Genomic DNA, 19,279 nt, shown 5'->3' with positions numbered 1-19,279 from the left:
GTGCTGGCACAGACATTGGCACAGAGCATGAGCAACTGGTCGTGGAGTTGATTTCTAGGAGAGGATGAGACTCATGCTTGGGTTTTTTAGCACAGGTGTCTAAGAATGAGCCAAGGGATCCTCTGCTTATTACCTTGTGCCCTAGACCTTGGCCCCAGCATATCCCAGAGCAAAGGCTAGCAGGAATCCAGAAGCAGCTCAAATGGACTTGATGGCCTCCTCAACACCTTCTCTCGCCTTACACTTATAAGGCGAGGGAGTGTGGGAGTTGGGCAGTAGCGCAGTGGGTTAAGCACAGGCTGCACAAAGTGCAAGGACCGGCATAAGGATCCCGGTTCGAGCCCCGGGCTCCCCACCTGCAGGGGAGTTGCTTCACAAGTGGTGAAGCAGGTCTGCAGGTGTCTATCTTTCTCTCCTCCTCTGTCTTCCCCTCCTCTCTCCATTTCTCTCTGTCCTATCCAACAACAACATCAATAATAAATACAACAACAACAACAACAACAACAAGGCAAGGGAGTTTACAACTCTAAACCAAACCAGCTTCCTCTAAGGCCAGAGAAGGGTCCGTTAGCCTGATGGGACCATGGCAGGGCACTGATCACCTTAACTCGGTCTCTTCTCCCACACAACCTTCCCCACCAAACCTGCCAGATGTGGCGTTATTGCTCCCAGATAATTTATTTATTCAGCTAGAGAGATAGAGCAGGAGGGACACCATACCACCAGACCTTCCCTGTGCCACAGCACCACCCACATGGTGGGAGAGCTTGGACCTGTTCATGTGCGTGGCAAGGCGTGCACTCTACCCAGTGAGCATCATGCTGGCCCTTTGTCTTTGAGAAGTGAGTTAGCCTTTCCTGTGAGCGACCCTCCCCCTGCCCCTCCCAGCCCTCTTGCACTCGTGTGAAAAGTGAGTTAGAGACTTAAAAAGTTGGAAAAAAAGACACTAAAAAGATTTGTCCCATACAAATCAATTTTTAATAACTTCAATTTGGCTCCAGCTTCTGTGGGGTTTATCACTGCAGAAAACACTAAATGCCCAAACTCTGCTTTCCATCTACTGATCAGAGATGACCCAGCTCTGATCGCTATGAATCTACATCTCTACATGGCAGCTCGTTGGTGGAGTCTCCGGAACTGGTGCACATCTGCTTGGTGTCTGAGGCAGAACTCTGGATCCCAAGGAGATCCAGTATCCTGAAGAGGTTCGAGGCTAAGTGGAAAACAGCAGGGGAGGTTCCAGACCTGTTCTTACTGCTGGATTCCTGTGCACACTCTCAGCATCTTTCCAGGCTGTGTGCTTCCTGCCACCCTGAGGGCTTTACAAAGCGCTTTAGAGGGGATCTCTGAGCAGCAGCTACTTCGGGAGTCAGCTGTGGGTGTGCCGAGTCTACAGTAGTCCCAAGCTGTCCAAAGCAGGAGCCACAGGCCAGCTCTCTGAAGGCCAGGATACTTGTGTGTTGCTCCGCCTACAACCCAGGCGGACAGCATGGTCTCTCCATGATGCTTGCCAGGCCTCTGGCAGATGGAGGGCACCCTGTCCCTAGCAGGTCCTCTCCCTCCTGGGCACCAGACCACAGCAGGAACAGATTCCTCTCCAGAGGAAACTCTCAGGCAGGCTGGATGTAAACAACAGCCGGGTGAGGGGGTGGAGCATGTAGCAGGGAGCTCAGCAGAGGCTGGAGAGGCTCCCCAGGAGGAGGGGGGTGGCTGGGGAGATGGGGAAGCTGCTGGAAAGGGAACCAGCAAAGTAGGCACCTGAAGGCTCCAGAAAACCTGTTAATGTTAATTACACACACACACCCTTAAGACAGAAGATGAAAAGCTAACATTGTAACTCTATAGTGCTGATGAGTCAATGGGCTGGGAGGCAGCGGAAAGTGAATGGGTATTCCTGGTGCCAGGAATCAAACCCAAAGAGTGGTGGCTGGACAGCAGAGCACTGGGTGAACTCTAATCTCCAGTCTCCAGGGAAGTCAGCTCTACGTTTAATAAATACGAAAACCAAACCAAATAGACAAACAAAAAAGGCGCCTCTTTCATTCCCTCCTCTCCTCTAAGCCTGAGCTGAGGGTCCCAATGACTGGCCAGAGTGCCAGAGGAATGAAGGGACACATTTCAAGCCTGGGTTAGCTCAGCTCTTGGCCCAAAGGAAGCAGGATATGGCTCCACATCCACCTGAGAGTTATTCTGTTTCTGAAGCCTGGGGGAGCCACTGACCCTTAGCCATTGGCCTCAACCCACCCCAACAGCTCCTGAAAATTAGTCAGCAGTCACAACTTGTCCACTCCACAGGATGTGTGAGTGAGTGTCTGTCAGGGAGCCACCCTGGAAGACCTTACATTCTTGAAATCTCCTCCCTATGCCTACCCAGCCCTCCCCAAGTACAATTATCACTGGCTTGCCCCTCCTGCCCACCACTGCCCACGATCCACTGAAGTGCCGCCTTTACCGAGAGAACTCGATATCTAAGTTTGTCTCCAACCTCAGGGACAGACCCCTCTCCCCTCACTCCCCCTCCAGCCCAGGAGCCTCATGGGTCAGTATAGTTGGTGGCTGCTCAGGTGTGCGTGGCCTCAGGAGATAGTGGAGAACTCCTTGAGCAGGACCTCCTGGCTGAGTGTGTGGAAGGCCAGGTTTCTCCGGACGTTGGTGCTAATGGATCGAACCTGGAAAGGCAGGGGATGGTGGGAGGACACAGGCAGAGAGAAAACAAGGGAAGAGCAGGTTACAAACAGCAGATGGCAGTACCAAAGGCTCAGGGCCAAGAGGCAATGCTACAAGATTCTCTCTTAGGAAATCAGCTCTTGGTGTCTATCAGACCTAACAAAAAGTTCCATGGCAGAGGCAGGAAAAGGAGAGGGACTGAGAGACAGAAATTCCAGTGATGTGAGAAGGACACCTGAGCACTTGAGGAGATAGACGGAAGCATAGACAGGGGACCAAAGAGGGCCAAGGTCAAGTTTTTGGCCTTGCCTTGGCCATACAGAGAACTGCTCTGGTTAGTGGTCTGATGGAGGAAGAGAAAGTGAGGTCAGAGGAACTCATGTTCTAGAGCTACCTCTCTTCAGATATGTTTCCTTACTCTCCTTTTAGTATTTGTCTAGTTTTTAAAAAAAATATTTATAAATATTTATTTATTTTCCCTTTTGTTGCCCTTGCTTTTTTTTATTGTCGTAGTTATTATTGTTGTTGTTATTGATGTCACTGTTGTTGGATAGGACAGAGAGAAATGGAGAGAGGAGGGGAAGACAGAGAAGGGGAGAGAAAGATAGACACCTACAGACCCGCTTCACCACCTGTGAAGCGACACTCCTGCAGGTGGGGAGCCGGGGGCTCGAATGGGATCCTTACGCCGGTCCTTGCACTTTTCACCACCTATGCTTAACCCACTGCGCTACCGCCTGACTCCCTTTTGGTTTTGTTTTTGTTTTTAGGCTAGAAACAGTATTCATAAAGCTCAAAAGTGCCAGGCTTGGAAGGAGGAGCTGATTTTCTCTCGACATCTAACCCACCACTGTTGGCATGCACTCTCTGCCACAGCAGAGATGCTTCCCCAAGCTGGGTATAGCCTGTAGAGGTATATCCTCTGTGCCCGCACTGGTCACCTCTCAGGTTCTCTACCCACTCACTGAGAACCTTACAAGAAGAGTTATCTGAGAGAGCAGGGGTGAACTGTGAGAAGGCGTGAGACAGCCAAACTTCCTGCTCTGAGTGGGATTATAGAGCAATTCAGTGGATTCTGGAAGGAGATTTGCCCGTGGGAAACATATGTGAGTGCTGCATGAGAGTTAAGGGGTGGGGGGAGGCAGGGAGAGAAGAATGTGCATCTGCTTTGGGCCCCAAAGCGCAAGGAAGCTTCCTTCAATTTTGGCTTTGCTATTGGGAACTTAATGAAGTTTTCGGGTGGGAAGCAGAGCAAAGGGCAGCCTGGCAAACAGCAGGTGGCTCATTAGCTCCAAGGTCTACTGGATCCTCTGCTCCCTCGTGTGTGTTGTGTGTGTCGGAGACAGAGATATGAGGAGAGCTGTGTAAGGCAGAGGCGAGTGCTCAAGAGCCTCAGGACAGTGCTCCTCGAACCCTCTCCTCCACAATCCTGTCTTCCCCAACAACTTACTATCTTCATGAAGTGTTGGTTCCCAGTAATCTCATCATTTCTATGGAAAGACTTGACAACTACCCCATAAAAACATTCTGCTGGGGGCGGGCGGTAGCACAGCAGGTTAAGCGCACTTGGCACAAAGTGCAAGGACTGGTGTGGGGATCCCAGTTCAAGCCCCCCCCCCCCCCCCGGCTCCCCACCTGTGGGGGGGAAGGGGGTGTCACTTAACAAGCAGTAAAGCAGGTCTGCAGGTGTCTATCTTTCTCTCCCCCTCTCTGTCTTCCCCATCTCTCTCAATTTCTCTCTGTCCTATCTGACAACAAAAAGGGAAAAAATTGCCTTCAGGAGCAGTGGATTCATAGTGCAGGCACTGAGCCCTAGTGATAACCCTGGAGGCAAAAAACAAACAAAAAAAACACTCTGCTAATGTTAGGGGAAGATGACCACAGGGCTTTGAACTCCAGCTCCATCAGGACCCGGAGAAAGAAGAGGAAAAAAGGAAGGACATTCAGTGGAAGTAGTAATAGGTGTAGATATGACTTAGGAAGACAAGGCAGTACCATAAAAAATGGGGCACATATATACAAATAGTTATAGAAATAATAGTAAAATTAATAGTGGGGGTAAATAGCATAATGGTTATGCAAACAGACTCTTAAGCCTGAGGCTCCGTCAAGTCTCAGGTTCAATTCCCCACACCACCATAAGCCCGACTGAGCAGTGCTCTGGTTAAAAAAATAATAATAAATAATAATAGTCAACTCATATCTGTGACCTTGGGAGAACTACTGTAGTTTCCAAAAAAGGGAATGGGGACAGTGTGGAATTATACCCCTATTATCTCATAATTTTGTAAATCAGTATTAAACAATATATGTATATATCAGGACACTGCTCAGTTCTGGCTTATGGCAGTGCAGAGGACTGAACCTGGGACACTGGAGTCTCAGGTATGAGAGTCACTTTGCACAACCATTATGCTATCTACCCCTGCCCACTAATAATTTTTTAGTGTATTTATAATTGGATAGAGACAGAGAGAATTTGAGAGGGGAGGGGAGATAGAGAGGGAGAGAGACAGAGAGACACCTGCAGCCCTGCTTCACCACTTGTGAAGCTTTCCACCTCCAGGTGCACTACTGCCTGGCCCCAAACTAATAAAATTTTTTTAAAAAATCACCTAAAAATGCTAGAAAATACTTAATAAATAAATAAAAATTTAAACACTCTCTTTGCTATCTCCTTACAGATAGCTGGCTTCTCTGTTCCCAACTAGCTCACCCTAGGGAAGCTCCAAATTCTAGGAATGCCACGTCAGGATCAGAACTGGGCTGCGCTTAGCATAGAGATCTACCCTCCAGTGCTTGGCACCTTAGTCTAGACTTGGGTAGAGGCCTCAGCCCCCAGCCTGGATGTTCAGGGACAGTAGGGCAGCACAGTGGCAGGGAAAGAAGGCTGAGCTCTCCCTGGGAGCAGCTCTGAGCACAGCACAGAAAAGGCCAACCAACAGGAAAGTCCAATTCTGTGGAGATGGTGACCGAGAGGCAGAGCAAAGGCTGCCTGTCTTCAGGAGGCACTGCGTAGGGGTTGCAGGAAGCTGGATGGGGGGTGGGGGGGCGCAGGGCTAGGGAGTGAAGAGCAGAGTATTAGAGGGGAAAGGCACTCAGACCATGAGCCAGTTAGGAAGAAGTGATTATGCAGGGAGTCCGGCAGTAGCACAGTGGGTTAAGTGCACGTGGCGCAAAGTGCAAGGACCCGCGTAAGGATCCCAGTTCGAGCTGCTGGCTCCCCACCTGAGGGGGGCCGCTTCACAAGCGGTGAAGCAGGTGTGCAGGTGTCTATCTTTCTCTCCCCCTCTTTGTCTTCCCCTTCTCTCTCCATTTCTCTCTTATCCAACAACAATGACGACATCAATAACAACAACAATAAAACACAAGGGCAGCAAAAGGGAAATAAATAAATATTAAAAAAAAAAAAAGAAGTGATTGTGCAGAGAGGAGAAGAATCAATTACTCTCATTAGCTGCTCTGAGAACAGGATATGGAGTAATGAGCCAGAGCTGCCAATGGGAAGACATGTTAAGCTCCAGGCCCCACTGGAGCTGTGGAAAGGGCTCTCTCTCTCTCTGATGGAAAGGAGGTGGGTAATGCTGCCTGAGGCTTTTCACCCTGCCCAGCCTGGTGCCAGCACCCTTGGGCATCTCTTCTCCTCTCACTGCCTGTTTCTGGACTGCTTTGGGAGAGAAGTTATACACTGGTCCCAGCAGGCCACTGAAGTTTTATCCCATCAACCCTAGGCAAACCGCCCAAGATGCTCCCCAGCTGCCCACCTGCACAGCAGAACCTAGCACTCTTTTCCATAGCAAATATGCTGGAAAAGAATCTACCAGTGACAAGGGCAGATATGGGGGTGCAGCAGACTCACCAGCTCTTTGAAGAAGGCAGCTTCCTTGTGCTGTTCAGAGTAGCGCTCATACTGGTCCAGGCCATCCTGCAGCTTCAGTGTGAGCGTGTCGTAGTTGGCTCGTACTACCTCCAGCACCTGGAACAGGGCAAGGGCCAGGTGGGGCATGCACCATCTAAACACTGCTCACTCGGCTCCCATGTCCCTCCTGCTGCCCTCCTGGATTGCACTCAATCTGGGACAACACCCCCAAAAGACTGTTCTCTGTTTATCATCAGGAAAAAGCACGGCCACAGGACCTCTTTCAAATCTCTCCCATGCCCCATCTTTCTTGAGCAGTGCAACCAGGCCACTGAGGCTATTTACTCAGAGGACGGACATGGGAAGAGAGAGGTAAGAGAACAGAGTGTGTTCCGCTAGCACCAGTGTGCTCCCTGCCACATCCCGCAGCTCTCTACGGCCAGGTTGTTGCAGTTGCTGAGTGAGACTTTGCCAGTGTCTCCTTCCTCTCCCCTTTCTGGGAACCACATTTCTTCAGTCCTGGGATGTTCTTCAGCACCAGCTGCTACTTGTTTTCAACTCTTAAAGCTAACTCAGCCTTCCTAGCCATTTCCTGGATTAAATTTTGGGCATCCTAGTCTTGGAGTTTAGATGACACTTCCTTTCCTTTTTGAAATATTATTTGCTTATTTATGGAGAGAGAAAGAAAGAGAACTAGAGCATCACTCTGGTACATGCAATGCTGGGGACTGAACTTGGGACCTCAAGCTTAAGAGTCCAATACCTTATCCATTGTGCCACCTCCCAGGTTGCTAGGGAACACTTTCTAGACTATCTCTGAGTCAACCTCATCTTGTGTGTTGGTGAGAGGGGTCCCTCTCCAACATGACTTTCTATGGGTGTGGACTCAGACTGCCACTGACGCAGGGGACCTTGGCTCTCTGTCCTTCCAGAAGGACAGAACTGCCAAAACCAGCGCTGATGTGACTTCACCTTATAATTGTGAATCAGAGGAATAGAGTATCAGTGGGAAAGGCAACACATCAAGTTAGAAGTGAGCTGGCAGGAAAGGAGAGGCTGGGGAGAGGGGATCATCTTTTACATTGATGACTGGATGACAGCTATTTTGCAACTTGATGTGACCTGGGAGGGAGGCTTGTGACATCACAGAGAGTTCCCAGCTCAGTCTGAGCTTAGGAGGAAGGAGGGAGTGATGAGAAGGCTTAGCTCCAACAGAAAGCAAGGGTGAAGACTCAAGGGCTGGTCAGATGGGCTGAGGGTCCTCTGTGCTGTTTTCACCAACTCAGTTTGTGCCAAGGGCAGATTTTACTCAGTAGCTTCTGCAAGCCAAGATTTCCTAAGGAGATGGTATGGACAGAGAACACAGGGAGGATTTGTGTCCCAAGTTTGGGGGATAGAGATAACTAGGTTTCATGCTTGGGTTCTGACTCCTCACTGACACTCAGCTCTTCAAGGTCACTCATTGTATAGGCTGGCTCCTTTGCTTCTAATTCCATTTGTCAGCTCTGCTGGCAGAAGGACTGGTACCCAGCAACAGCAGTCACCCACAAAGTTATCTAGCCCGGTCAGGCAAATGGGCTATGCTCATGGCTGGAATAGCTATAGCCAAGGTCTTGTCTCAGAATTGAGTGACTCAAGCCCAGAAAAAGGCAAAATTCTTCCAAGATGGAACCAGTCCCCAGGAACCAGGCAGAATAAAATAACAGTACGTGAGAGTCGGGCAGTAGCGCAGCAGGTTAGGTGGCGCAAAGCGCAAGGACCGGTGTGAGGATCCCAGTTCGAGCCCCCGACACCCCACTTGCAGTGAAGCAGGTCTGCAGGCGTCTATCTATCTCTCCTCTGTCTTCCCACCCTCTCTGCATTTCTCTCTGTCCTATCCAACAATGACAACAACAATAATAACTACAACAATAAAAAAAACAAGGGAAACAAATGAGAATAAATTAATAAATATTAAAAAAAAATAACAGTACATGTTTTCCCACATCCTATCTCTGAGAAGCCTCAGCAGTGCCCATGATCCAGCAATCTGAACTCAGCCTTCATTGAGGGGGTGTCAGGGGCTGAAAGCTCAAATCCAGTCTAAAAAGAAGGTGCAACAGGCTGAGGGATGCTACTTCCCATAAGCCTTGGCCTTGGGCAAGGTTGCGTTTATAGGGTGGGCTTTCTCCTCCAGCCAGGGCAGAATGCAAAGCCCAAGAGCCTGTTCAGAACAGGGACTTTGCCTTTCCTCTAAAGCTGACTTTTGCCAGAATGGCTTAGTTAAGTTTCTTGCAGGACGATGAAAGCAGAGAAGGCCCGTGGATGCTTAGAAGGAAACCAGAGGCCAATGCTGGACTTGGAACATGACCTCAGCTCTCCTCTGCCCTGGACCTTGCCTATCTTACCTTTTTTGTCCCTGGCCCTTTCTTGTGAGCCACCTCCCTCCCTCCCTCAGTGTCTTCCCTCTCTCCCTCACTGAAGGGAAAGCTGTCCTTCAGTTCACCTTGACTCTGCCCTTATCACATTACATTCCCAAGTGAAGACCATATACTGGGCCAAGTTGGGACCCAGTGTGTTTGGAACTTTGGAGCTTTATGGCTTCCTAGCAACTCCAGGGTTCCTCCTAGGCTGAGATCCCTTCTAAGCTTTAGGTACAAGCCCACCTTCTTCCACCAGCTGTTGGGCTTGTGGGCTTCCTAGAACTATGCCTACCACCTCAGCTCAATGGCTGTTTCAAAGTCAGTAAATCATCTATGGATCACACATTCTCTAAGGAGTCCTTATACCCTCCCTGATAACTCTCCAGTCCATTTTTTTTTTCATTTTTTACAGGGGGGTGGGGAGGGGAGATGTACCAAATATCATTCCTATGTGGTACTAGGGATTGAACCCAAGACCTTATATACCACAGGTTGTGTGATCAACAGGATGAGCTGTCTTCCAGCCAGATGAATAAAAATTTCACACTCCTCCCCTCTTCAATGTTTTACATTCTCAGAAATAATATATAGGGGGCTGGGCAATGGCACACCCAGTAGAGTGCACACATTAGCATGCTTAAGGACCCAGGTTCAAGTTTCCTGCCCCCACCTGCAGGGGGGAAGCAGTGCTGTAGGTGTCTTTCTCTCTCAATATTTTAATTCTTTTATTAACTTTATTTATTGGATAGTCAGTGAGAAATCCAGAGGGAAGGGGGAGACAGAGAGGGGGGCAGAGAGAGACCTGCAGCACTGCTTCACCAGTCACAAAGCTTTCCCCCTGGGGGGGGGACCAGGGGCTTGAACCTGGGTTCTTGCACATTGTAACGTGCGCTCAACCAGGTGCACCGCCACCTGGCCCCTTTCTCCTTCACTCTATCTCCTTCATTCCCACTCAATTTCTGTCTCTCTAAAAATATATATATATATATATATATATATATATATATATATATATTTTAAAAGTAACATCACTGAAGTGGCCAAGTTGGAAAAATTCCTTTGCTTTATCATCACAAATGGCTACAATGCTATGTAGACAGTTCCTAGAATTAAAGAGTAAATCTTTTCGTAGCTCTGGGAGTGCCTACCTATTTTAAACTGTGCAGGGACCTAGACTGCTCAAGGGTTTAAACTCTGGTACAATGGGGAAAAGCCTGACACTCTAGGGAAGCTCCAAAGATGTTCAAGCGGTGCTGTAGCTTCTCTCCCCATCACCCACCCCATCCATCTATCTCTCCCTGCCAGAAGTTAAAAAAATGGGGAAAAAAAAAGTTAGTTGGATCAGTAGAATCACACATCCACTCAGTCCTGGATGGACACATGGATGGATTCTCTATCTATCTATCTATCTATCTATCTATCTATTTAATAAGACTAAAGCCAATGACCTTGTGTGCATAAATGAACTTTGCCACAGAGACATCTTTGGCATTTCAGTGGGAGACACAAATGGCCTCAGTTTCATAGATCCCATACCTCTTCTTTTGCCATGATATACTTTATCTCAGGAGAGGGAAAACAAACTTGAGGGTAGGGTGGGCAGGGGGTATGTGATCTGGGAGGTCCCCGGAAGGGAAGTGCCTGAGGCAGGGTTTGTGGTCAGAGAAGCATGATTTTGATCCTGGATTAATAAACTATAGAAACCTACACATATTATTGAGTTGTTGGAGAAGTCATGGTACATCTTTGCATAGAAAAAAAGAGAAGGGCGGGGCTAGATACCATAATGGTTATGCAAAGAGACTCTCGAGATACTTAAGGCTCCAAAGTCCCAGGTTCAATCCCCCGCTCCACAATAAGCCACAGCTGTGCAGTGCTCTGGTGTTTCTCTCTGTGTCTTTCTCTGAATCTCTCTCAAAAATAAAGTAAATAAATAAATAAATAAAAAAGAAGAGCAAATGTTTGTGTCATCAGGACCTGTCATCATTCATCCTAATAACACCATTTGTTTAAAAAAAAAAAAAAAAAGAAAAGCAAAAAAGAAAACCACAGAAATAGGGCCAGGCAGTGGTGGACCTGGTTAAGCACATGTACTACAGTGTGCAAGAACCCAGGTTCAAGCCCCTGGGCCCCACCTGCAGGGGGAAAGCTTCATGAATGGTGAAGAAGAGCTGCAGGTATCTCTCTGTTTCTATCTCCCCTTTCCCTCTCAATTTCTCTCTGTCTCTCTATCCAATATTAAAGTTAAACAAACAAAAAATATGTCATGACTTTTCTGACAACCAACATTTTATCTCTTTGAACCCCAGTTATTTTACCTGTAAGATGAGGATAACACAATCTTGCAAGGCTGACAAGAGGATGACATGATAGTCCAATGTCTAGTATCTTATGAATGATCAATAAATGGTTATTGATTTTATCATGAATGCCTCTTTCTGGTGACAATAGGCATCTGTACTTCTGTTTATCCCCAGATCATTTTAACCATTAAGTCAAAAATGAACATGTTAGTGTTCAGTCTCCAGAAGATCTTGGTGAGGAGGAAGCCTAATTTCTCTATTCAATATGAAAACAGATGTCCTATAATGACCCCAAGACCCTGATTATAACTGACAATATGTCAATCAGAAGTTGGAGAGTGCCTAGTACCCACTGTCAACCTTAACATCTTTTTGTTTGAAAGAATATAGGCTAGTGGTCCGGGAGGTGGCACAGTAGCTAGAACCTTGGACTTAAAAAAGCATATCTGAGGAGAATGACATGAAAGGTACCCACATATCTTTTTTCCTAAGTGTTAGGAGAAGAACCATAGAAGTAACAGTTTTGGAAAGAACCTTTGAAATTGTGGTCTGGGAGGTGGCGCAGTGGATAAAGCATTGGATTCTCAAGCATGAGGTTCCAAGTTCAATCCCCAGCAGCACATGTACCAGAGTGATGTCTGGCTCTTTCTCTCTCCTCCTATCTTTCTCATAAATAAATAAATAAATAAATAAATAAATAAATAAATAAATTCTAAAAAAAAAAAAAAAAAAAAAAAAGGAACCATTGAAATTACCTAATGGGAGCCGGGCTACAACGCAGCGGGTTAAGAGCACATGGTGCGAAGCGCAAGGACTGGTGTAAGGATCCGGTTTGAGCCCCTGGCTCCCCACCTGCAGGGGAGTCACTTCACAGGCGGTGAAGCAGGTCTGCAGGTGTCTATCTCTCCCCTCTCTGTCTTCCAATCCTCTCTCCATTTCTCTCTGTCCTATCCAACAACAATGACAGCAGTAACAACAATAACAACAACAATAAAACAACAAGGGCAACAAAAGGGAAAAAAACAAACAATCAAACAAAAAAAGAAATCACCTAACTAGTTCATGGTCCTCATTTCACAATGAATAAACTGATGTCCAGCAAGATTATACTTTTCTCAAAGACACAAAGCTGGAATTAGCAGTTTTCTGACCCCCAGTCCAGTGTTCCTCCTGTACTGGCAGCCTTGACTAACTTTCTGAGTTAATAATCTAAGCTTCAACCTTTCATAAAATAAACATTCAAGGAATTAAAACTCAATTCTTAGAAGTGGGAAGCATGGTCTGTGCAGAGCTAGGAAAGGGCAACAAGGGGGTGGGGGGGAAGAACAGTGTAATGATCCCAGATTGAAATAAAAAAAGGTAGAAGTTACAGAAATACTGACTTATGTTATCAAATATAAGCAGGCATGTAAAGGCAAGAACAGAAAAAAACCTAGCTGTGTGAAATGTCCAACAGGTAGTCCTGATAATGCAGCTCTGGTGATGGCCTGGTTTGTTTCTTGAGCTTCAATGACACCAGGTCCCCTAGAGCTCCAGGGCTTGTCAGTTTCTGCCAGCAGCAGCTTAAGACACTGTTCAGTCCTGCTGGTAGTTGGTGAAACTCACTAACAAAACAGAACAGACTATCTCCTTATCAATAAAATCTGACTCTTATTGTTATTTAATTACCTAATATCATTTTAGAAACTTGAAATTCAAAGGTCTTTAATATTTTTGGGGTATCTTTAGCTGTAGCCATCAGGTGGTCTCCAGGCTTGGGGTAAAGTGGTAAAAGGAGTCAATGAATTCCTTTTAGGATGAGTTCTCACAACACTAGCACAATTTTCCATTTTTCCAGAGACTGTAACCACTATGTTCCCTTTCCCATGTTATTCTATTTTAACCGTGCCAAACTTGTAATCACAGAAAAATCAATCTCTGGATGCTTTGAAAAGACACTGTAGTTGAAAGGAAGGGAGAAGATAAAGGCTTTTCAGAGAATTTTCACAATAATCTTCATCCATCTTCCATTGGGCCTGGTCATTTGCTCTATTTCAGACGTTTGTTCATGAACAAATATGATTTTTCAGCCTCATTTCTTCCACAAAGCAGAAAAGAACAGACTGTGGAGTCAAGCTCTGAAACCACAAGCAGGAACAACACCAGACCTAAGTCTACACTTTACCTTTGTGTCTCTCTCCTTTATTTAGAGGGATCTGCCTGAGATCCAATGCTTACTCTATAAGCTGATAGTAGAGAAATAACAGGTGTTTGGTCCATAGCAAGTTGTTGGGATGTCAATTCTCATAATAGTTCAGGATTTGGGACAAACTTATCCCAGTGTTCACACAACCACTGGACAATCATGTATATGAGATAATGTATATGAGAGATGTATCATATATAGTATTGTAATGATCCTGACATGTGAAAATATTACATGTAAGAACATGGTAATGACCCCAGATTGAAATAAAAAGGGTATTACAGAAATATTGACTTATGTTATCAAATATAAGCAGGCATGTAAAGGCAAGAACAGAAAAAAACCAAAAACCTAGCTGTGTGAAATGTCCAACAGGTAGTCCTGATAATGCAGCTCTGAAATATGGTATAAATTTGGGTATCAAATTGAATTAGATTTGATGCCTTGTAGATTCCATCACAAGAAATGGTTCTTCAGTGAGAACTTTGGAAACTTCTTGATGAAAAAGTGATCCTGGGAGCCTGGAGGGGAGCCCTGGGCTACTTACCTTCCTCTGCTAGCATGCCAGTCTCCTGAACTGCCACATTAAACGGCGTGTACACCTCCTGCCACTCTTTACTGCTTGTACAGTAATGTAAACTTGTGCCAGTAAAATCCTATTGTAATTATATGCAACTAGTTTGAGTCATAATGTGAAACCTGTCCACATAAAGGTGGCAGTTAGAACAATTGATATTGAATTTGATATTACAGCTTTCCCTACTACTGCTCTAAAATGTTCAACGCTCTAACATAATTCGTATTTATTCTTCCTGGGGGGGTCACTAAAGGGTCTAGTCATGCATAGACACTGAAAAAGTTTCAAGATAGCACAGTTAAGAGTATGGCTCTTATTGGACTTTTGTGTTTAAAGTTCTGTTTTGAGCCCTAGCATTGACTATACCATAGTGCACTGGCTTCTCTCTCCCTCTTTCTCCTCCTCCTCCTTCTTTCTTCCTCTTCTTCTTCTTCTTCCTCTTCCTCCTCCTTCTTCTTCTCCTTCCTCCTCCACCTTCTCTTCTTCCTTCTCCTCCTTCTCTCTTCTTCCTTCTCCTTCTCCTTCTTCTCTTTGTTGATATGAAACCCTCTCTCATGTGTAATGAAAAGAATCTTATATCCTAGCTCTACCACTTATTAGCAGGGTAGAGCTGGTTAGCTTCAGATTCCTCCTCTATACAATGGGGATAGTAATAATGCTCACCATACAGACTTAGTTGTGAGCACTAAATAAAGCAATAATTACAAAGTGCCAAGTGCTAGCTGTTATTGTTTGCTCTCATTTTACTATCACTCTAAAAACAACTTGCCGTATTGGACTTAAAGTCCTAACCTGGGGGCCAGGCAGGTTGAGTGCACATGGTGCGAAGCACAAGGACCTGTGTAAGGATCCTGGTTGGAGCCTCTGGCTCCCCACCTGTGGGGGGGGGGGTTGTCACTTCACAAGTGGTGAAGCAGGTCTGCAGGTGTCTATCTTTCTCTCCCCTTCTCTGTCTTCCCCTCCTCTCTCCATTTCTCTCTGTCCTATCCAACAACAATAGCAATAACAACAGCGATAAAACAACAAGGCCAACAAAAGGGAAAAAATAGCCTCCAGGAGCAGTGGATTTGTAGTGCTAGCACCTAGCCCCAGCAATAAACCTGGAGACAAAGAAGAAAAAAAAAAGAAGTCTTAAGTTTCTGCCAGATATTTCCTATGGAGGAAAGAACATACTGCTTTGGGGTTTGTACATAAGCGGGTGTAGCCAGGCAGAGTAGTGAGTTCTTTCCTGGAGAAACAGACATGTTCCTGCTACTGATTTCTACCCTGAAAACAAATGTGTTGCAGCTAGATTCTCAGCACCCTCCAGAAAGAGACCTACAGATTTCTCACAATGCCTAACAGAGTCCTAAGAAACAGCAAATACCCAACATGCTTATGGACTAATTTAGTAACACTCAGGCCCAACAAAAAAGGAAAGGAATTTCTCATTAAGGTCACATGGTAATAATAGAGTTAGACCCTTCTAGGACATGTGGCATGGCTGTCAGCACCCTGGGAGGCTTCTAAGGCCCTCACAGCCAAGTCCTGTTTTTTTAGCAGCTAACAAAATGGGGAATTAAGATAAGCTCATGCATTAAGTTAAGATGTGCTCACACATTAAGTTCACATAGGGTTGGGCTGGTAGCATTAAGTGTTTAGAGTCAGCTGTATCACTGACCAGTGAATGGGAAGCCTGGTTTAAAGAATGTTGTGTTAAGCGCACGTGGCTAGAAGTGCAGGGACCGGCGTGAGCTTCCCGGTTCAAGCCCCCGGCTTCCCATCTGCAGGGGAGTCACTTCACAGGCGGTGAAGCAGGTCTGCAGGTGTCTTATCTTCCTCTCCCCCTCTGTCTTCTCCTCCTCTCTCCATTTCTTTCTGTCCTACCCAACAATGATGACATCAATAACAACAACAATAATAACTACAACAATAAAACAACAAGGGCAACAAAAAGGAAATAAATAAATATTAAAATACATTATTTATTTTTAAAAAGGCTGTTGTTTTTGGTTGGTGGGAGTTAGAGACGAAACCTAGTGCCTCAGACACGCAAGGCAGGCACTCTGCCACTGAGCTGTATCCCTGGTCTCCTGTCACACCTTTCAGGACAGGAAATCCTCGGGCTGCTTTGTTTACTGCCACCTCCACTCCACTCTACATCTGTGCCAGTGGATTCTGAGTGCACAGTGGGTGCATGGTGGAGCTGTGGGGATAGTGTGTGCAGGTGGCGGTTCTGACGGGGCTGTGGACGTAGCAGTGGCAGCTCAGCTCCGTGAGGACCTTCTGCCTGAAGGGCAGACTATTTAGGCTCAGCCCTCATGTTGAAAAAGCAAGTCTGGCACAAAGATGAACAAAAGGTTGAAAGGGTAGGAATGAATGTCTCTTTTCTCCCCAAACATACTAGCTGTAGTTTCAAAATCAATTTTGATCCATTCTGAAGTGCCCTTCTGAGATATATTCACTTAAGCAACAGATTTCAACTATAGTTTCAGCTCTACTGTGCTGTGTACTCATTAGATAACTGTCCAAAGCAATCTAAGCAGACTCATACTTTGAATATTCAGGTTCAGAGTCCTGCTGGGCTATTTTTAGCACTTGTTTGCATACATTAACCAGCAAATTTACATCTTAGAAGACAAGGAGAAGAAGCAACTAGATTCATGGGTGTAAGGGCTAACTAGTACCCTGTTAAAAACTGTTAGCTTCCTTCAGATGCTGTTTGCTTAAACTTTTCTTATATAGGACAAAGCTTGGTTCATGCTCTAATGGATATGACCTGGAAGAGACAGTGACAAGGCAGTCAGAAGGACACAGTTTGTATTCCAATGCTCATTGCTGTTTGTGAGAACGCTGAGCCTTTGTAAACGAACAATGTGAAGTTGGAGCCAAGTGGCTCAGCAAGTGGAACAAGTGCTTTTAAGTTAAGGTATACAAGGCTATATTTTTTGTTGGTTTTGCCACCACAGCTTTTCTGGGGATTCTCACCTGAGGGATTCCATTGTTCCTAGTTCTCTTTCTTTCTCTCTGTCTCTGTCTCTCTCTCGGACAGAGAGTGTGAAAGAGAAAGGGAGAGAGAGTCAGAAAAGAGAGAAGGAAAACACTACAGCAATGCTTTACTGCTAGTGAAACATGGTGTTTGTGTGGTGCTCCCATGCAGTGACCAGGGGCTTGAACCCAAGTCTTCAAGCAGGGTAAAGTTGTACCCCAGAAGGCAGTAATTAAAAAAAAAATTTATGCTGAACTTTCTTTTTTTTTAAATTGTTGTAGTTATTGTTGTTGGATACGACAGAGAGAAATGGAGAGAGGAGGGGAAGACAGAGAGGAGGAGAGGAAGATAGATACCCACGGACCTGCTTTACCACTTGTGAAACGACCCCCCTGTAAGTGGGGAGCCAGGAGCTCAAACCAAGATCCTTACGCCAGTCCTTGAGCTTTGTGTCATATACAGTTAACCCCCTGTGCTACCACCTGGCACCGTTTCATTGATTTTCCCCCTCTTATTCTTGTTTTCTATTATTATCATCTGTGTGTACCTGTGAGCTAGCTGAGGACTTGTGGTATATACAATTTCTTTGCATATGACAGACTTTTTTCCTTTGAATTTCAGATAGATAAATAATAGACAAACAGGCAGAACACAGCACTGGTCCACTGTTCATGGAACTTGCCCTGGTGTCATGCATGGTGCTCCCATGTGGTACTAGAGGTGCAAACATGGCTCCTCAAACTTGGTAGAATGTGTGCTCTACCAAAGGAGTTATTTCCTGGCACCTGGTTATCTTTTCCATTTTCTCTTGTACTTTGGTATAATTAACTTTTTTTTTAATGATTTCTTAAGGTAGAAATATCAATCATTGATTTTTAGTATTTAATATTTAGGATGTATTTCTTTCTTTTAAGGTATCATTTGTTTGTGACTATATGTTTTAGAAGTACAGTTTCAGTGGGAGGTGGCACAGTGGATAAAGCATTGGATTCTCAAACATGAGATCCTGAGTTCAATCCCGGAAGTACATGTACCAGAGTGATGTCTGGTTCTCTCTCTCTCTCTCTCTCTCTCTCTCTCTCTCTCTCTCTCCTTCTATCTTCGTGAATAAAAGAAAAAAAGAAGAAGAAGAAGTACAATTCCAGTAGTAGCACACCTGATTGAGTGCACACACTGCAGTGTGTAAGGGCTCAGGTTCGAGTCCCTGGTCCCCACCTGCATGGGGAAAGCTTTGCGAGTGGTGAAGCATTGTTGCAGGCGTCTCTCTCTCTCCCCATTCCCTCTTGCTTTCTGGCTGTCTCTATCAAATTAATAAAATTTTTTAAAGTTTTTTTTTTTAAAAAAGTACAATTTCAGTTTGTTCCACCAAAGTCTTCTAGACCCTCCTTCGTCCTTTATTCACTGTCACCCCAACATCCTTTAGTAACCTCAAGTCAATAGTCCAAGTCTAAAGGTTTGTTTTCATTTAACTTTGTTCCCTTGCATTATTTATTATAAAGATTTATTTCATTTAGTTCACAAGACATTGATAGGGAGTATGAGAGGGCGGCTAGAGCAGCACTCTGGCACATGCAGTATGGCAATTGAACTCAGGACCTCATGCTTGCAAGTCTAGAGCTCCACTCTCTGTGCCCCCTCTTCTGCCCCACCTTGCTTTGTTTCTTTACTCTATGTGAATAGAATCATTCAGTGTTTTCTTTTTATGTAACTTCCATTAATATTTCTTATAGGAATGGTTTAGTGGTAATGGATTTTATTAACTATTCTTTGAAAACAAATACTCCCTCATATCTGAGTGAAACTAGTTGTGTAAAATAGTCTTGGTCAGAATGGGGAGTAGATAGCATAATGGTCTGGCAATGAGACTCTCATGCCTGAGGCTCCAAAGTCCCATGTTCAGTCCCCCACACCACCATAAGCCAGAGCTGAGCTGTGCTCTGGGAAAAAAAAAAAAAAAAAGGGAGTCAGGCAGTAGCACAGCGGGTTAAGCGCAGGTGGCACAAAATGCAAGGACTGGTGTTAAGGATCCCGGTTCAAGCCCCCGGCTCCCCAGCTGCAGAGGAGTCGCTTCACAGGCGGTGAAACAGGTCTGCAGGTGTCTGTCTTTCTCTTCTCTCCTCTTCTGTGTCTCCTCTCTCCATTTCTCTCTGTCCTATCCAACAATGACGACATCAATAACAACAATAAAAAAGGGCAACAAAAGGGAATAAATAAATATATATATTTAAAAAAAAACTTTATCAGAAGCTGTCTTCTCCAGGGGCTTAGCAGTGGAGCACCTGGTAGAGTGCACATATTACAGTGTTCAAGGGCTCAGG

General features: G+C 45.5%; 1 protein-coding gene across 2 annotated transcripts in view; it reads right to left on the bottom strand.

Moving 5' to 3' along the window:
* Positions 1-955: 955 nt before the first annotated feature.
* ARMH3 (armadillo like helical domain containing 3) overlaps positions 956-19,279 on the bottom strand; it is a 258,857-nt gene continuing 240,533 nt past the window's right edge. For both annotated transcript variants that reach the window (XM_060171444.1, XM_060171445.1), the window contains exons 25-26: positions 6,527-6,643; positions 956-2,669 (exon numbers count right to left, since the gene is read on the bottom strand). In XM_060171444.1, the coding sequence (XP_060027427.1) occupies positions 2,577-2,669; positions 6,527-6,643 (210 nt within the window). In that variant the 3' untranslated portion in view covers positions 956-2,576. The remainder of the gene's footprint in view (positions 2,670-6,526; positions 6,644-19,279) is intronic.

This window comes from Erinaceus europaeus, chromosome 14 (genome assembly GCF_950295315.1).
Source record: "Erinaceus europaeus chromosome 14, mEriEur2.1, whole genome shotgun sequence".
NCBI lineage: Eukaryota > Metazoa > Chordata > Mammalia > Eulipotyphla > Erinaceidae > Erinaceus > Erinaceus europaeus.
Note: the sequence above shows the minus strand (reverse complement) of the source record. Positions and strands in the feature narration are given on the sequence as shown.